This window comes from Triticum dicoccoides, chromosome 1A (genome assembly GCF_002162155.2).
Source record: "Triticum dicoccoides isolate Atlit2015 ecotype Zavitan chromosome 1A, WEW_v2.0, whole genome shotgun sequence".
In the NCBI taxonomy this organism is placed as follows: domain Eukaryota; kingdom Viridiplantae; phylum Streptophyta; class Magnoliopsida; order Poales; family Poaceae; genus Triticum; species Triticum dicoccoides.
The window spans coordinates 370,977,531-370,993,484 of NC_041380.1; the positions used below are offsets into that span (position 1 = coordinate 370,977,531).

The 15,954-nt window shown below is 48.7% G+C and overlaps 1 protein-coding gene across 1 annotated transcript; it reads right to left on the reverse strand.

The window, feature by feature from the left end:
* Positions 1-65: 65 nt before the first annotated feature.
* LOC119274068 (SUMO-conjugating enzyme SCE1-like) lies at positions 66-3,083 on the reverse strand. The gene is made up of 5 exons (XM_037554836.1): positions 2,924-3,083; positions 2,751-2,834; positions 623-775; positions 428-541; positions 66-319 (listed from the first exon to the last, which is right to left on the reverse strand). Exons 1-5 carry the CDS (start codon positions 2,993-2,995, stop codon positions 257-259), a joined length of 486 nt encoding a protein of 161 aa, XP_037410733.1. The 5' UTR covers positions 2,996-3,083; the 3' UTR covers positions 66-256.
* Between the last annotated feature and the right edge of the window lie 12,871 nt (positions 3,084-15,954).

Genomic DNA, 15,954 nt, shown 5'->3' on the forward strand with positions numbered 1-15,954 from the left:
TATTTTTGAAGAGATCATCGAAACCACAAAAAAAAATCAACAGAAGACACAATAAAGGAGTCAAGTTCAAAAGTATCCACACATCCATCATTCAAGCAGAAGGACCTGATTTTTGTTTGGTCCACCAGACCACACGTCACAAATGTCCACGGTCACAATGGAAAGCTCTCCACAATACCCCGCTTTCGGTTATATTTAGTCAAACTTCATATTTTCAGGTGCGGTAATTTATGATTTTAGACTGCTACATGGATCCTCAAACCAGAGCAGGGTACTGCTTGGCCTGCAGCCGAATGCGTCTCTTGTACTCTGCTGGATCCTGCAAAGCAAAAGAAAACAATGTGAATGAGCCCTAAAAAAACAATGTGAATGGATGATACTGAAGGACTAACGGATGAAAGAATCTTGTTCAGTTCTTAATTCTAACCTGGATAAAGAGGTGATAACCATCAGTCTGGGCAGGATCAGCTGGATTAGGTTGATCAAGCAAATCCTGTATTCCAACTAGAATCTGCTTAACAGTGATGGCAGGTCTCCAACCCTGAGAATATGCAACTTGAACTGTAAATTTGGTGGTGTGCCATTTCAATAGAACCTAAGAAAATAGCTTTGCTGCGCTTACACTATCCTCATTAAGAATCGAGAGGCAGACCGTCCCTGAAGGATAGACATTTGGGTGGAAAAAACCCTGCGGGAACTTGCACTTGGGAGGTTTGCTAGGGTAGTCCTCACTGAAATGGAGAGTAAGTGGGTAGTATCCACTTTCCCAATCAGTCTGCGCAAATGACGAGGGAGTAGTTAAGACACTTCAGTAAAAAAATCCAGACCTTTTGGAATGAATTAACAGGGACGACAAAACAAGAAACAGATATACAAAGTGAGCAATGAGTTAACAGCATGACAAAACAAGAAAGAGAAATACGAAATGAAGAACATATATTCACCATAACAGTCATATCACAGAACTGGGAAAACAGATGCAAGAGATTAGCAAAGTCCACCAGATGCAAGGCAGAATGGTTTGACTGCACATTATCTATGTATACAGAAATTCCGTCCTACTCCTCCCCCTGTTGATCCAACAACTTTGCATGTCTGTGGCATTGTTGTGAATCCTTTCCCGCTAGTCTCAAAAAACGGCAGCAGGAAAGCATGGCATCTGCTAATCAGCCTCTCCTGCCTACATTTGCCATTTTAGGGATCCTATTGTAGTGTCAACCTCACCAAGGTCTGGACTATGAAAATGGAACATAAGTACCGATACTTTATTTAGCTTTGGCTTCAGGAAAGGCTTCTCACCAATAAAAATATTTCTAACCATGGAATCCCAAACAACACCATGTGCTCCCTATCACCTAATGTGATGAGCTTCCTGAAAACTCTACATGCCTGATCCTAGTGTGACCATACTCTTTTGGCATGTGGACTCTCATGGCCAAAACTGGTTTGATAAGCTAACGTTACACCTTGCTCATCATCAGTTCACTTTGCCAGCAGCCTGGAGGTTTTCTTTTTCAGCAGCTATCAGTGACGAGTTGACGACTCTTTGATCTCAGACTCTCAGTGCAAGCAGCAATCACCCTAGCTGCAAATTCTGGTCTCACGCGGCCACGCACGCCGCCCAAGATCACCACTTCTCGCGCACGTCGTGCCTTGTGAAAACTGCGGACTGCGCTCTATGCCTCTTTTGTAAAGTGTACTATATATACACATGAATGGATGAGCAGCACCGTAAGGTGCATTGCATACTCCTACGGCTTGTCTACACTCAGTTGTACTCCCTCCGTTCCAAAATAGATGACCCAATTTTATACCAAGTTTAGTATAAAGTTGAGTCATCTATTTTGGAACGGAGGGAGTAGCATATAGCTACTGCAGTTGGCACATATTAAGGAACCCAACAGACGCGTTTTTGAGCAATGCACACCTACAGAAACGTCTAGCTGAGCACATTAAGCATGATGTTTATCTTCTAAAGCTCGGTGCAGTTTGGGTTTCGATGGGTTTGTTTTGCAGCGCCCACTACCACTAGACACGAGTAGTCGTTATTAATTTTCTTTTATTGAGGTCTGATCTTTTTGGACCTGATTGTTTGATCATGTAAAAACTTCTTTTCTTCTTAAATGCATTGGCAGTACACCTGCCTGATTCCTCAAAAAAAAAAAGGCATGGCCAGATAACTTGAGCTCCCTGGTCACATCAGAGTGGGTAAAGGCAAATCGTGTTATAGAGAAGTATCTATCCTCATGTGGCCAAAATTATTAACTTTTTGCTTGGGTTTCTGCGGCTCATGTTGTGTGTTTCATCTCTAGCCTGCACAAACATGCTTGGGAATGAAGGCTTTGTTGCCACTGATGTTGTATTACAGTTTTGTTGTACGCAAAGTATGGACAAAAGCCACATTAGTTCTATAGCTCCTAGGTTGGGGTAACAGATACGCGATGAGGAAGAACTGAAGATTAGTAACTTGTCACGAATAACATCACAGTTCCTAATACCCAATCCAACAAATAGGTAACATAATCCATAGATGAACCACCAGACATAGACCAAAGCACCCATCAAACCTAGTTTTAGTAGTCTACTACTGTGATAATACCACGAAAGTCCAGAAACCCTCAATTTTCACACACGCGCAATAGGCAATTGCGCAATACGGAGTATATCGCTATCAAAGACAGGCCCTTTGCCTCACAGACCAAACCAGATCGAATCGGGGTCGGGTGCTCCGCAGTTGCTCAGGTACTTACCCCCTGCTTTCCGGGGATGGTGCAGTTCCAGATCATGAGATTCACCGACCCGTCGGCCACCGTCTCCGGCTTCGCGACGAATCCCTGCGAACCAGAAGGACCAGATCAAGACCCGAATCGCCGGTAGGAGGGGCGGGGGGTGAGACGCGAAGAGGGAGGGGGATGATACGGACATGGGGGTGGTTCTTGCGCCAGGCCTTGCGCTCCTCCGCGAGGCGGCCCCGCGCGATCCCTCCTCCTGACATGGGCGGCGGCGGAGGAGGCTGCTGGCTGCTCTCTGTCGCTGAGTCTGGGGTTTGGGTTTCGGAGTCTGCGCAGATGACGATGCGTTAGTTCTTCCTTTCCCTTTTATCTCTTTCTTCTTTTCTTTTCCAGGGAAATATCTTTTCTCCCGAAAATTCGATTCTAGCCCAGGCTCGGTTGCTCCAGAAATCTCAGCCGCCCGCTCGCATTTAGATCCGCGCCTTCCTTGTATTTGAAGATGTACTATTTTCTTCAAGAAACTTGCGATATGTTCATCATTAATCATGGTGGTACAACGAACGTCAACACCAGAAATAAAAAAGTTATATCCAGATTCATAAACCGGCTAGCAACGATTATAAGCACTGAAACGAGCCGAAAGCGCGCCGTCGTCATCACCCTTCCTCGTGTTATGGTCCCGCTACTACCTTCACTCGATTTCACCACAGGATACGGAGTTTGTTGCAGATACTAGGGTTCTAGAGTAAGAAATGGGGAATCAGAGAAGAGAGATACCACTGTTTAGAGTTCAGTTTCTCCACACCTCACGCAGGAGGGGATCGACACCTACTTAACCCTACTCGTTGTGTCCCACTCTGAGCCTGAGTAGCGCTTGTTGGGATGGGCCTGGTGACATGGTCGTTCCAGCCCAGAGGCCACCGGGGTGGTTGAGCCATCCATACTGTCAGGTGATGGGGTGACGGTGACATGTACCTAGGGTAGGGTCATAGGCCTGACCTAGACGCCGTACCCAAAGACACTGCCCTAGAGTCAAAGACACTCAAAGGACAACAGAAGATGCCGACTGAAAACACCTTGAAGTGCAATCCACTCGACCAGTTATCCATTCGGATATCCCAATTCCATTCGACCAAGATAGAGTCGGTCGACCACATGAAGAATCACTCGAAGAACAGAAGGTCTAAAGCCACTCAGGGCGGCAACGGTCAGGCGTTCACTCCGTAGTGCTAAAGGCCATTTATAGCTCTTTATAGCTAGCGTTACCAGTAACGCCTTGTCTTAATGTACATTGAACCCTATATAACTGAGGGCTGGAGGGGTCCGGCGCACTCTATATAAGCCACCCCCTCCTCGGGTACAAGGGTTCGTACCCCCTATAACTCTCACGCATAAACCAGTCGACCAAGCCTCCAGGCACCGAGACGTAGGGTATTTACTTCCTCCGAGAAGGGCCTGAACTCGTAAATTTTGCGTGCACAACCTCACCATAGCTAGGATCTTGCCTCCTCCTACGTACCCCATATCCTTACTGTCAGACTTACTCCCACGACTGTTGGCGCCCACCATGAGGCCGGTGTCTTAGCGACTTCCGGTAAGGTTGCAGTTTTTCCGATCTCCATCAACATGGTTTTCGGCGGCGGTTTGGCTTTGGGCCGCGAGATCCGTCTCGGCGTGCTCATTTTCATCGTCGACGACTCCGCCTGACTCCAGGAGGCCCCTCTCGATGTCGAGGCCCTTTGTGACGCGCTCGATTCAATCGTACACTAATCATACACGCAAATGTGTACGATCAAGATCAAGGACTCATGTGAAGATATCACAACACAACTCTAGACACAAATTAAAATAATACAAGCTTTATATTACAAGTCAGGGGCCTCGAGGGCTCGAATACATAAGCTCGAAAACACAATAGTCAGAGGAAGCAACAATATATGAGTACAGACATGAGTTAAACAAGATTGCCTTAAGAAGGCTAGCACAAAAGCAACAATGATCGAAAAGGCAAGGGCTCCTACCTGGGAGCCTCCTAACTACTCCTAGTCGTCGGCGGTCTTCACGTAGTAGTAAGCATCCTCCGGGTAGTAGTAGTCATCAGTGGCGTCGTCTGGCTCCTGGGCTCCGTCATCTGGTCGCAACAATCGGGTATGGGGGGAAAGAAGTAGCAAAGCAACCGTGAGTACTCATCCAAAGTACTCGCAAGACTTACATCAGATCTAAACTAAGTATGCATCTGTATCAAAGGAATGGGTTGTATCTGTGGACTAAACTGTAGAATGCCAGAAGGGAAGGGGAAAGCCTAGCCTATCGAAGACTAGCATCTTCTAGAAACCACCATCTTGCAGCAACATGAGGGAGTAGAGTAGCATAAAGTAAAGTAGCAGTAATGTTATCAACCTCGGCCAGAGATCCTTTCTCGACTCCCTGCGAGAAAGCAATCCCAGAGCCATACTATCCAGTTATCATCTCATATCCAAGTCTCATCTCCATGTCTCATCTCAAGTAACCAGTTCTAGTTGTATCGATCGGGATACAACTCCAAGTGTCCGTTACCGTAGGACAGGCTATCAATAGATGTTTTCTTCCCTGCAGGGGTGCACCAACTTACCCACCACACTCGATTAACTCCGGCCGGACACACTTTCTTGGGTCATGCCCGGCCTCGGCCAAACAATACGCCGCAACCCGACCTAGGCTCAATAGAGAGGCCAGCACACCGGTCTAAATCCTATGCCCCCAGGGGTCATGGACCATCTCCCCAGGAACTCCTGCACGTTGCGTACGCGGCCGTGAGCAGACCTAGCTACCTCCTTCAACAAGGTAGGAGCTTACGCAGTCCAACCAGGCGCGCGCCGCTCAGTCGTTAACGTCCATTAAGCTTCGGCTGATGTATACGATGCAGAACGCCCATACTATGCCCACGTGATGGTTAGTGCTATCAGGCCAGAGGCCCCTCGGATCAAATATCCAAATCATAATGGATTAGGAACGCGCGGTAACGAGCAGAGACTCACGATCGATGTGACCCCGTCGCCCCATCTCGAGTACTTGCGGCAAGGGCTAAGAATGCCCGGCCACGCCTCGTAAGTATCTCGCGGGCACCTTCCAGGTCAACCCGACTCCACATCACTCGCTATTAAGCTCGCGCGGGTACCCCTCAGGGTCGACCCATCTTTAGTAACATGGATCAGTGCAAAGTCATAGTAACTATATTAACGGTGTGTCTAACACCAAAGGGAAAACCCGAGGAATCACCCCCAATGAATTCCACTCGATGTTGTCATCAAGGTGAACGTAAGAGGATCCACCCTCGAGGTTCACATTTGATGGGTTGCACGACAGAGCCGTATCGGAAGTGGTTAAGGAGGAAATCACCCTCGATGACCTCGGCCGTATAGCTACACTACGGAGATCTCATCAGGAGTGATGTAAGAGGTTCCACCCTCGGTACTCGATGGTAACTCTGCAGAGTCGTACAACTAGGGGGGGTGATGTGCGGTGTTGGTGCCTGGACGTCGATCACGTTGATCGAGTCATCGAACATAAAGCGAGGCAACTGGGACAAGGTGGGGGTCACTGATGGATCACTAACCAACCTATACTAAGCAGTTTAGGATAAGCAGGTAAGGTATGAAAGCAGGTAACAACAACATGCTATGCATCAGAGTAGGATCATACATAAAGCAGTAGCAGTTTTAATGCAAAGCATGAGAGGGGAAAAAATGGGCGATATCGGAATGCTCAAGGGGGTTTTGCTTGCATGGTTGCTCTGGCAAGGAGGGGTCGTCGGGGATGAAGTCGTACTCAGGCGCATCAACATCGGTCTCAGGGTCTACCGGAGAAGAAGAGGGAGGAGAAACAGTAAATACGAGGCAAACAAGCATCACAAAATATAACAAGGCAAAACGTGGTGCCAGGGGTGAGCTAACGCAGTACTAGGCGATACTGGTGAAGAGGGGAAACATCCGGGAAAGTTTTCCCGGAGTTAGGCATTTTCGGACAGATGAAACGAAGGGGGACGGTTGCAGGTTTGATATGGTAGGGACGTGTGGCGGACAAACGGGTTGCATATCCGGATTCGTCTCGTCGTTCTAAGCAACTTTCATGTAGAAAATATTTTCATCTGAGTTACGGATTATTTTATATGAATTTCCAAAGTTTAAGCAATATTCTGAAATTATTATTAAAACTAAAATGGGGGTTATTGCATCAGCATGACGTCAGCAGTCAACCAAGTTGACCAAAGTCAACCCTGACGTGTGGGGCCGTTCTGTCATAGTCTAACAACTAATTAACCGTTTTAATTAACTAATCAAGTTAATTAGGTGCTTAACAGAGTTAATTAAGTTAATTAATTACCTAATTAATTAATTAATTAATTACTGATTTAATTAATTAATTAATTAATTATTTTAAACGTTTTTGGGGCGGGCCCCTCTGTCATAGGCCTATCTGGCCAGGGCGGGGCCCCTGTGGTCAGTGACCCAGGGTGGGGCGGCGGCTGTGGCCGGCCAGCCACGGCTGTGCCGCGCGCACGCGGCCCCTGGCGAAGCCAGGGCACGGCGAGGCCGGCCGGAGCAGCGGCTAGGGCTTCGGCGGCCAGGGCGGAACAGCAAGCTGCAGTGGTGGGGACGTGCGGGGCCGATGGCCAGGGGGTGCGGCCATGGAGCCTCGGGCACGAGCTGAGCAGCGTGCGGGCGACGGAACGGCGCAGCGACGTGGCCGGGGGCGCGGGCGCGCGCGCGGAGGCGCGGCCGGATCCGGTGATGGGAGAGAGAGGGGCGGACGAGGCTCACCCCGTTTGTAGATGAACGGGGGCGGCGTGGCTCGACGGAGTCCGGTGAGGAGGAGGACGGGGACGAGTGACGGGGACAGGGAGCGTCGACGAGGAGGAGACGAGGATGACGGGGCGGCGTCGCGGCGTCGGGGAGGCGTGGTCAGGGGAAGGCCGTCGCCGTCGGGCGGCGCGGGGCAGTAGCGGTGATGGGAGGCGCTGGTCAGCGCCAGCGCGGGAGAGTCGGGGTCGGCGGAGGCGGGGTCATGGGGTCGAGCGCCGGTGAGGAGGTGGTGGCACGAGGCGGTGATGGTGGGTGCCGACGGCGTCGAGGGCGGGGCGAACGGCAGCGAGCGTAGGGGCGCTGCCCCAATCTGGATCGGGATGAGGGGAGAGACGAGGGAGGGAGTGAGGGGGGTCTGGGCTAGGGTTTGGTGGTGGGGAGGCCTAACTAGGCCGCGGTTGGGCCGGCTGGCCAGTTGGGCCACGTGGGTCGGCCAACTGGGCCGTCTCGCCCAGGAGGAAGAATTGTTTTCCTTTTTTTTATTTGTTTTTTTTCAGCAGCATTTTTGCCTTTTCTTTTAGCCACTAATGACTTTGCAAAATTATGCCACTGGCTAAAACAAATCCAAAGAATTATTTTGCACTGCCACAAAAAGTTTGGGGCCTTCAGGAGTTGTCCAAGCATTTTTAGAAAATGAAAAGGACATCTTAAATACCGCTGGACCAGATAATAAATTCTCAGGGGCAATTTGGGAATTCCAAAAATGTTGGCTTCAACATGAAAAATATCTAGGGATTATTTTCCATAGGATGAACTATTTTATTTGCATGAAAGAAGAAGCAAATATTTGACATGCAATTTGAATTTGAAGCAGATTTTGGACAAGTGGCATTTTGGCATGATGATCATGATGACATGACCTTCATTAGGGGGAGATTACTGTAGTGTGATGCTGGGGATGTTACACCCTTCTCGTCCGTGGGGCGGCACACTTTCACGCGAGTGCCTGCGACGTCCTCCTGCATCAGCCGTCGACCTAGTATCGGTCGGCTCCGCGTCATCCGCACTCCCTGTTGTTCGCCGTCGCAAGTGATCTGGCCAATCACGGCTTCAGCGGTGGGTGAAGCATGCGGTGGGCCGCCAGTCGGCCACCCCTCAAGTCGCGGCAATTGAGCCTGATTAATCTCTCTACGGACTATTCGACCTGTCGACTGGTTCCGCTGAGACCCTGTCTGAGTCCGGGAGCAGCGACCCTGCGGCGGAAGTCCTGATGGTCGACACGTCGCGTAGCCCGCCTGGTTTCCATCGTAGTGGTGGCGGAGATGGTGGCGGCGGTCCGTCGCATGGTCATGATGAGTATCATCCTGAAGCCCTCAGTTCGGAGCAGAGGGAAGAGCTGCATCATCGCAATGTGGAGGCTCCACACCCCCATCATCGGAGAGACCTCTGAGGCTCGGGCCTTGGAGGCCGCGCGCCTAGCCACCTTGGTTGAGCACACACGCCTGGAGAATCTCCAACATTCACTCGACGAACGCGCTCGTCGGCAGATCCCCGAATCCAGTTGACATCATCGACAATTGTTTCCGCCTGAACCTCAAGTATATCACACACCGATCCAAAACCTTGCAGCTGCAACCCGTATAGCAGAGTCGATTCAGCCATCTCGTTCAGAGGCTGGGAGAGGTTTGCTGCAGATCCGAGCGCTGCTCCGGGCAGCGAGGGAACAAAACTCTGCCGTTTATCAGTCGCGCAATAGGATCCATAGCAGATCTGTGATTGCAGACACAGTTCAGTCGGCTCATAGTCCAAGATCGCCTCCGCGGCGTGAGGATCATGGGCACCGCCAGGATCAACACCTGGATCGGAGCCATGGACCGTATGATCATCGATTCGGCCGTGATGACCACCGTCGAGTGCCAATGCCCCCTCCGAGGGGCGGATCGTACGCGCCCCAGCGGTATGATGACAGGCGCCCGTATGGTGATGAGCGGAGAGCTCCAGTCGACCCAAGAGAACCCGAGTTTGATGCGAGATCTCTTCTCGTACAAAATCTAGTCGACCGAGGTCGGGCACACAGAGAGGGACAAGATGTACACCACCCGAGTGGAAGTCGAGTGCATGTTTCTTGACCTGAGTGTTTCAGCAGAGCCATCCGAGCTGCAGAGATCCCGCCCAACTTCAGGTTGGCGACGGGCATGAGCAAGTTCACCGATGAATCGAAGCCCGATACTTGGTTAGAGGATTACCGAGTGGCAGTGCAGATTGGTGGCGGCAACGATGATGTAGCCATGAAGCACCTCCCCTTGATGCTTGAGGGTTCGGCCAGAGCTTGGTTGAATCAGTTGGCCCCTGGCAGTATTTTCAGTTGGGAAGAGTTGGCCCGAGTGTTTATCAAAACGTTCGAGGGCAATTGCAAGCAACCTGCTGGGCTGACTGAATTACAACATTGTATCCAGAAACCGAATGAGACTTTGAGAGATTACATTCAGAGATGGACTACCCTTCATCATACAGTGGAAAATGTGTCACAGCACTAAGCAGTTTGCGCCTTCAAGGAGGGCGTTCGGTACAGAGAGCTCAACCTGAAGTTTGGTCGAACAGGAGACATGACCCTGGCCCGAATGATGGAAATAGCCACTCAGTATGCTAATGACAAAGAGGAAGACCGACTCCGCAGTGGCAAGAATAAACCAGTCGCCCAAGACACTGGAGGAGGAAATTCCAGTCAGAAGCAAAAGCGCAAAGCTGAAACTGCAGGTCCTGCTGAAGCCGCAGTCGTGAATCAAGGGAAGTTCAAGGGGAAGCCTAAAGAGCCATGGATCCCCAAGAAAGTGAAAGATCAAGCGGGAAATGATGTTTTTGATTTGTCGTGCCACATACACACCAAAACAGATGCAGAGGGTAACCTGATTCTGCCCAAACATACCACTCGACAGTGTCGGCTCTTGATTCAGAGTTTCCGAGAGAGTTAGCCCAGTGAGAAGGAGAAAGAGTCTGATAAGGATGAAGATAAGGAGGAAGATGAGGGTTACCCCAATGTCAATGCCACATTAGTGATTTTTGCCGACGTCGAGAGCAAAAGTCGACTGAAAGTTATCAATAGAGAAGTGAATATGGTTGCTCCAGCAACCCTGACGTATTTGAAGTGGTCAAAGACTCCTATTACATTTGACCAGTCAAATCACCCAACACACGTTGCTACCCCTGGGAGGCAAGCACTGGTGGTTGACCCAGTCGTTGGGGGCACCCAACTGACCAAGGTTCTGATGGATGGTGGCAGTGGTTTGAACATTTTGTATGCTGAGACCCTCTGAGGGATGGGCATCCGGATGTCCAAGCTCAGCGAGAGCAACATGCGATTCCATAGAGTCATCCCAGGAAAGAAAGCCGATTCAATCGGTTAGATCACTCTTGATGTGGTTTTCGGTGATTCAAAGAATTACTGCCAGGAAAAGTTGACATTTGAAGTGGTGGATTTTCACATTGCCTATCATGTTATTCTGGGCAGGACTGCATACGCTTGTTTCATGGCTCGACCATGTTACGTGTGCCTCAAGTTGAAAATGCCTGGCCCCAGGGGCGTGATCACAGTCACAGGAAATCGGCAAAGGGCGGAAAAGTGCCTTCGGAAGGACTCAAAGATTGCCGATGAGCAAATGGCAGCAGTGGAAATGGAAGAGTATCAGAAAAATGCAGATCCGAGTGATTTGTTGCGAGCAAACAAGCCTGCTTCAGAGTCCGCATTTTAGTCGTCTGGTGAGACAAAGCCTGTCCATGTTCACCCGACTGATCCCAATGCCACTCCGACCCACATCTCAACAACACTCAACAGCAAATAGGAAGAAGCGCTCATCCAGTTCCTCTGTGAGAACTGGGACATCTTTGCATGGAAACCATCTAATTGTTGGAAATATGCCCTAGAGGCAATAATAAATTGGTTATTATTATATTTCCTTGTTCATGATAATCGTTTATTATCCATGCTAGAATTGTATTGATAGGAAACTCAGATACATGTGTGGATACATAGACAACACCATGTCCCTAGTAAGCCTCTAGTTGACTAGCTCGTTGAGCAATAGATGGTTACGGTTTCCTGACCATGGACATTGGATGTCATTGATAACGGGATCACATCATTAGGAGAATGATGTGATGGACAAGACCCAATCCTAAGCCTAGCACAAGGATCGTGTAGTTCATTCACTAAAGCTTTTCTAATGTCAAGTATCATTTCCTTAGACAATGAGATTGTGCAACTCCCGGATACCGTAGGAATACTTTGGGTGTGCCAAACGTCACAACGTAACTAGGTGGCTATAAAGGTACACTACAGGTATCTCCAAAAGTGTCTGTTGGGTTGGCACGAATCGAGACTGGGATTTGTCACTCCGTGTGACGGAGAGGTATCTCTGGGCCCACTCGGTAGGACATCATCATAATGTGCACAATGTGATCAAGGAGTTGATCACGGGATGATGTGTTAGGGAACGAGTAAAGAGACTTGCCGGTAACGAGATTGAACAAGGTATCGAGATACCGATGATCGAATCTCGGGCAAGTATCGTACCGCTAGACAAAGGGAATTGTATACGGGATTGATTAAGTCCTTGACATCGTGGTTCATCCGATGAGATCATCGTGGAACATGTGGGAGCCAACATGGGTATCCAGATCCCGCTGTTGGTTATTGACCGGAGAGTCATCTCGGTCATGTCTGCATGTCTCCCGAACCCGTAGGGTCTACACACTTAAGGTTCGGTGACGCTAGGGTTGTAGGGATATGTATATGCAGTAACCCGAATGTTGTTCGGAGTCCCGGATGAGATCCCGGACGTCACGAGTAGTTCCGGAATGGTCCGGAGGTAAAGAATTATATATAGGAAGTGCTATTTCGGCCATCGGGACAAGTTTCGGGGTCACCGGTATTGTACCGGGACCACCGGAAGGGTCCCGGGGGTCCACCGGGTGGGGCCACCTATCCCGGAGGGCCCCATGGGCTGAAGTGGGAAGGGATCCAGCCCAAAGTGGGCTGGGGCGCCACTTCCCTCTAGGGCCCATGCGCCTAGGGTGGGAAAACCCTAGGGGAAGAGTCCCAAAGGGGGTAGGCACCCCCTAGGTGCCTTGGGGAGGAGGGACTCCTCCCTTGGCCGCCGCCCCCCTAGGAGATTGCATCTCCTAGGGCCGGCGCCCCCTCCCTAGGCTCCCTATATATAGTGTGGGAAGGAGGGCCTCTCAACCTACGCCTTGGTGCCTCCCTCTCCCTCTCCAACACCTCCTCCTCCTCCATAGAGCTTAGCGAAGCCCTGTCAGAGTACTGCAGCTCCATCACCACCACGCCGTCGTGCTGCTGCTGGAGCCATCTTCCATCAATCTCTCCTCCCCCCTTGCTGGATCAAGAAGGAAGAGACGTCGCTGCTCCGTACGTGTGTTGAACGCGGAGGTGCCGTCCGTTCGGCGCTAGGATCGTCGGTGATGTGGATCACGACGAGTACGACTCTATCAACCCCGTTCTCTTGAACGCTTCCGCGCGCGATCTACAAGGGTATGTAGATCCACTCCTCCCTCGTTGCTAGATGACTCCATAGATAGATCTTGGTGACACGTAGGAAAATTTTGAATTTATGCTACGTTCCCCAACAGTGGCATCATGAGCTAGGTCTATTGCGTAGATTCTATGCACGAGTAGAACACAAAGTAGTTGTGGGTGTTGATTTTGTTCAATATGCTTACCGTTACTAGTCCAATCTTGATTCGGCGGCATTGTGGGATGAAGCGGCCCGGACCAACCTTACACGTACGCTTACGTGAGACCGGTTCCACCGACGAAAATGCACTAGTTGCATAAGGTGGCTGGCGGGTGTCTGTCTCTCCCACTTTAGTCGGATCGGATTCGATGAAAAGGGTCCTTATGAAGGGTAAATAGCAATTGGCATATCACGTTGTGGTTTTTGCGTAGGTAAGAAAACGTTCTTTCTAGAAACCCATAGCAGCCACGTAAAACATGCAAACAACAATTAGAGGACGTCTAACTTGTTTTTGTAGGGTATGCTATGTGATGTGATATGGCCAAGAAGAATGTGATGAATGATATGTGATGTATGAGATTGATCATGTTCTTGTAATAGGAATCACGACTTGCATGTCGATGAGTATGACAACCGGCAGGAGCCATAGGAGTTGTCTTTATTTATTTATGACCTGCGTGTCAACATAAACGTCATGTAATTACTTTACTTTATTGCTAACCGTTAGCTGTAGTAGTAGAAGTAATAGTTGGCGAGACAACTTCATGAAGACACGATGATGGAGATCATGATGATGGAGATCATGGTCTCATGCCGGTGACGATAATGATCATGGAGCCCCGAAGATGGAGATCAAAAGGAGCAATATGATATTGGCCATATCATGTCACTATTTGATTGCATGTGATGTTTATCATGCTTATACATCTTATTTGCTTAGAACGACGGTAGTAAATAAGATGATCCCTCGTTAAAATTTCAAGAAAGTGTTCCCCCTAACTGTGCACCGTTGCGACAGTTCATTGTTTCGAAGCACCACGTGATGATCGGGTGTGATAGATTCTAACGTTCACATACAACGGGTGTAAGATAAATTTACACACGCGAAACACTTAGGTTGACTTGACGAGCCTAGCATGTACAGACATGGCCTCGGAACACAAGAGACCAAAAGGTCGAGCATGAGTCGTATGGTAGATACGATCAACATGAAGATGTTCACTGATGATGACTAGTCCGTCTCACGTGATGATCGGACACGGCCTAGTTGACTCGGATCATGTAATCACTTGGATCACTAGAGGGATGTCTATCTGAGTGGGAGTTCATAAGATGAACTTAATTATCCTGAACATAGTCAAAAGGTCTTCGCAAATTATGTCGGAGCTCGCGCTTTAGTTCTACTGTTTAGATATGTTCCTAGAGAAAATTTAGTTGAAAGTTGATAGTAGCAATTATGCGGACTAGGTCCGTAGACTGAGGATTGTCCTCATTGCTTCATAGAAGGCTTATGTCCTTAATGCACCGCTCAGTGTGCTGAACCTCGAACGTTGTCTATGGATGTTGCGAACATCTGACATACACATTTTGATAACTACATGATAGTTCAGTTAAACGGCTTAGAGCTGAGGCACCGAAGACGTTTTGAAACGTCGCGGAACATATGAGATGTTTCGAGGGCTGAAATTGGGATTTCAGGCTCGTGCCCACGTCAAGAGGTATAAGACCTCCGACGATTTTCTTAGCCCACAAACTAAGGGAGAAAATCTCAATTGTTGAGCTTGTGCTCAGATTGTCTGAGTACAACAATCATTTGAATCGAGTGGGAGTTGATCTTCCAGATGAGATAGTGATGTTTCTTCGAAGTCATTACCACCAAGCTGCTAGAGCTTCGTGATGAACTATAATATATCAGGGACATATATGATGATCCTTAAGATATTCGCGATGTTTGACACCACAAAAGTAGAAATCAAGAAGGAGCATCAATTGTTGATGGTTGGTGAAACCACTAGTTTCAAGAAGGGCAAGGGCAAGAAGGGATACTTCATGAAACGGCAAATCAGTTGCTGCTCTAGTGAAGAAACCCAAGGTTGAACCCAAACCCGAGACTAAGTGCTTCTGTAATAAGGGGAACAACCACTGGAGCAGAATTACCCTAGATACTTGGTAGATGAGAAGGCTGGCAAGATCAATAGGAGTATATTGGATATACATTGTGTTAATGTGTACTTTACTAGTACTCCTAGTAGCACCATGGTATTAGATACCGGTTCGGTTGCTAAATGTTAGTAAACTCGAAATAAAAGGTTGCGGAGTAAACGGAGACTAGCTAAAGGTGAGCTGGCAATATGTGTTGGAAGTTTTTCCAAGCTTGATGTGATCAAACATCGCACGCTCCCTCTACCATCGAGATTGGTGTTTGCGTTGAGCATAGACATGATTGGATTATGTCTATCGCAATACAGTTATTCATTTAAGGAGAATAATGGTTACTCTGTTTATTTGAATAATACCTTCAATGGTCTTACACCTAAAATGAATGGTTTGTTGAATCTCGATCGTAGTGATACACATGTTCATGCCAAAAGATATAAGATAGTAATGATAGTACCACCTACTTGTGGCACTGCCACGTAAGTCATATCAGTATAAAACGCATGAAGAAGCTCCATGTTGATGGATCGTTGGGCTCACTCGTTTTTGAAAGGATTGAGACATGCGAACCATGTTTGTTGGTAGATATGCATGAAGAAACTCTATACAGATGGATCGTTTGGACTCACTTGATTTTGAATCACTTGAGACATGCAAATCATACCACATGGTCAAGATGACTGAAAGCCTCGTTTTCAGTAAAATGGAACTAGAAAGCAACTTGTTGGAAGTAATACATTTTGATGTGTGCAGTCC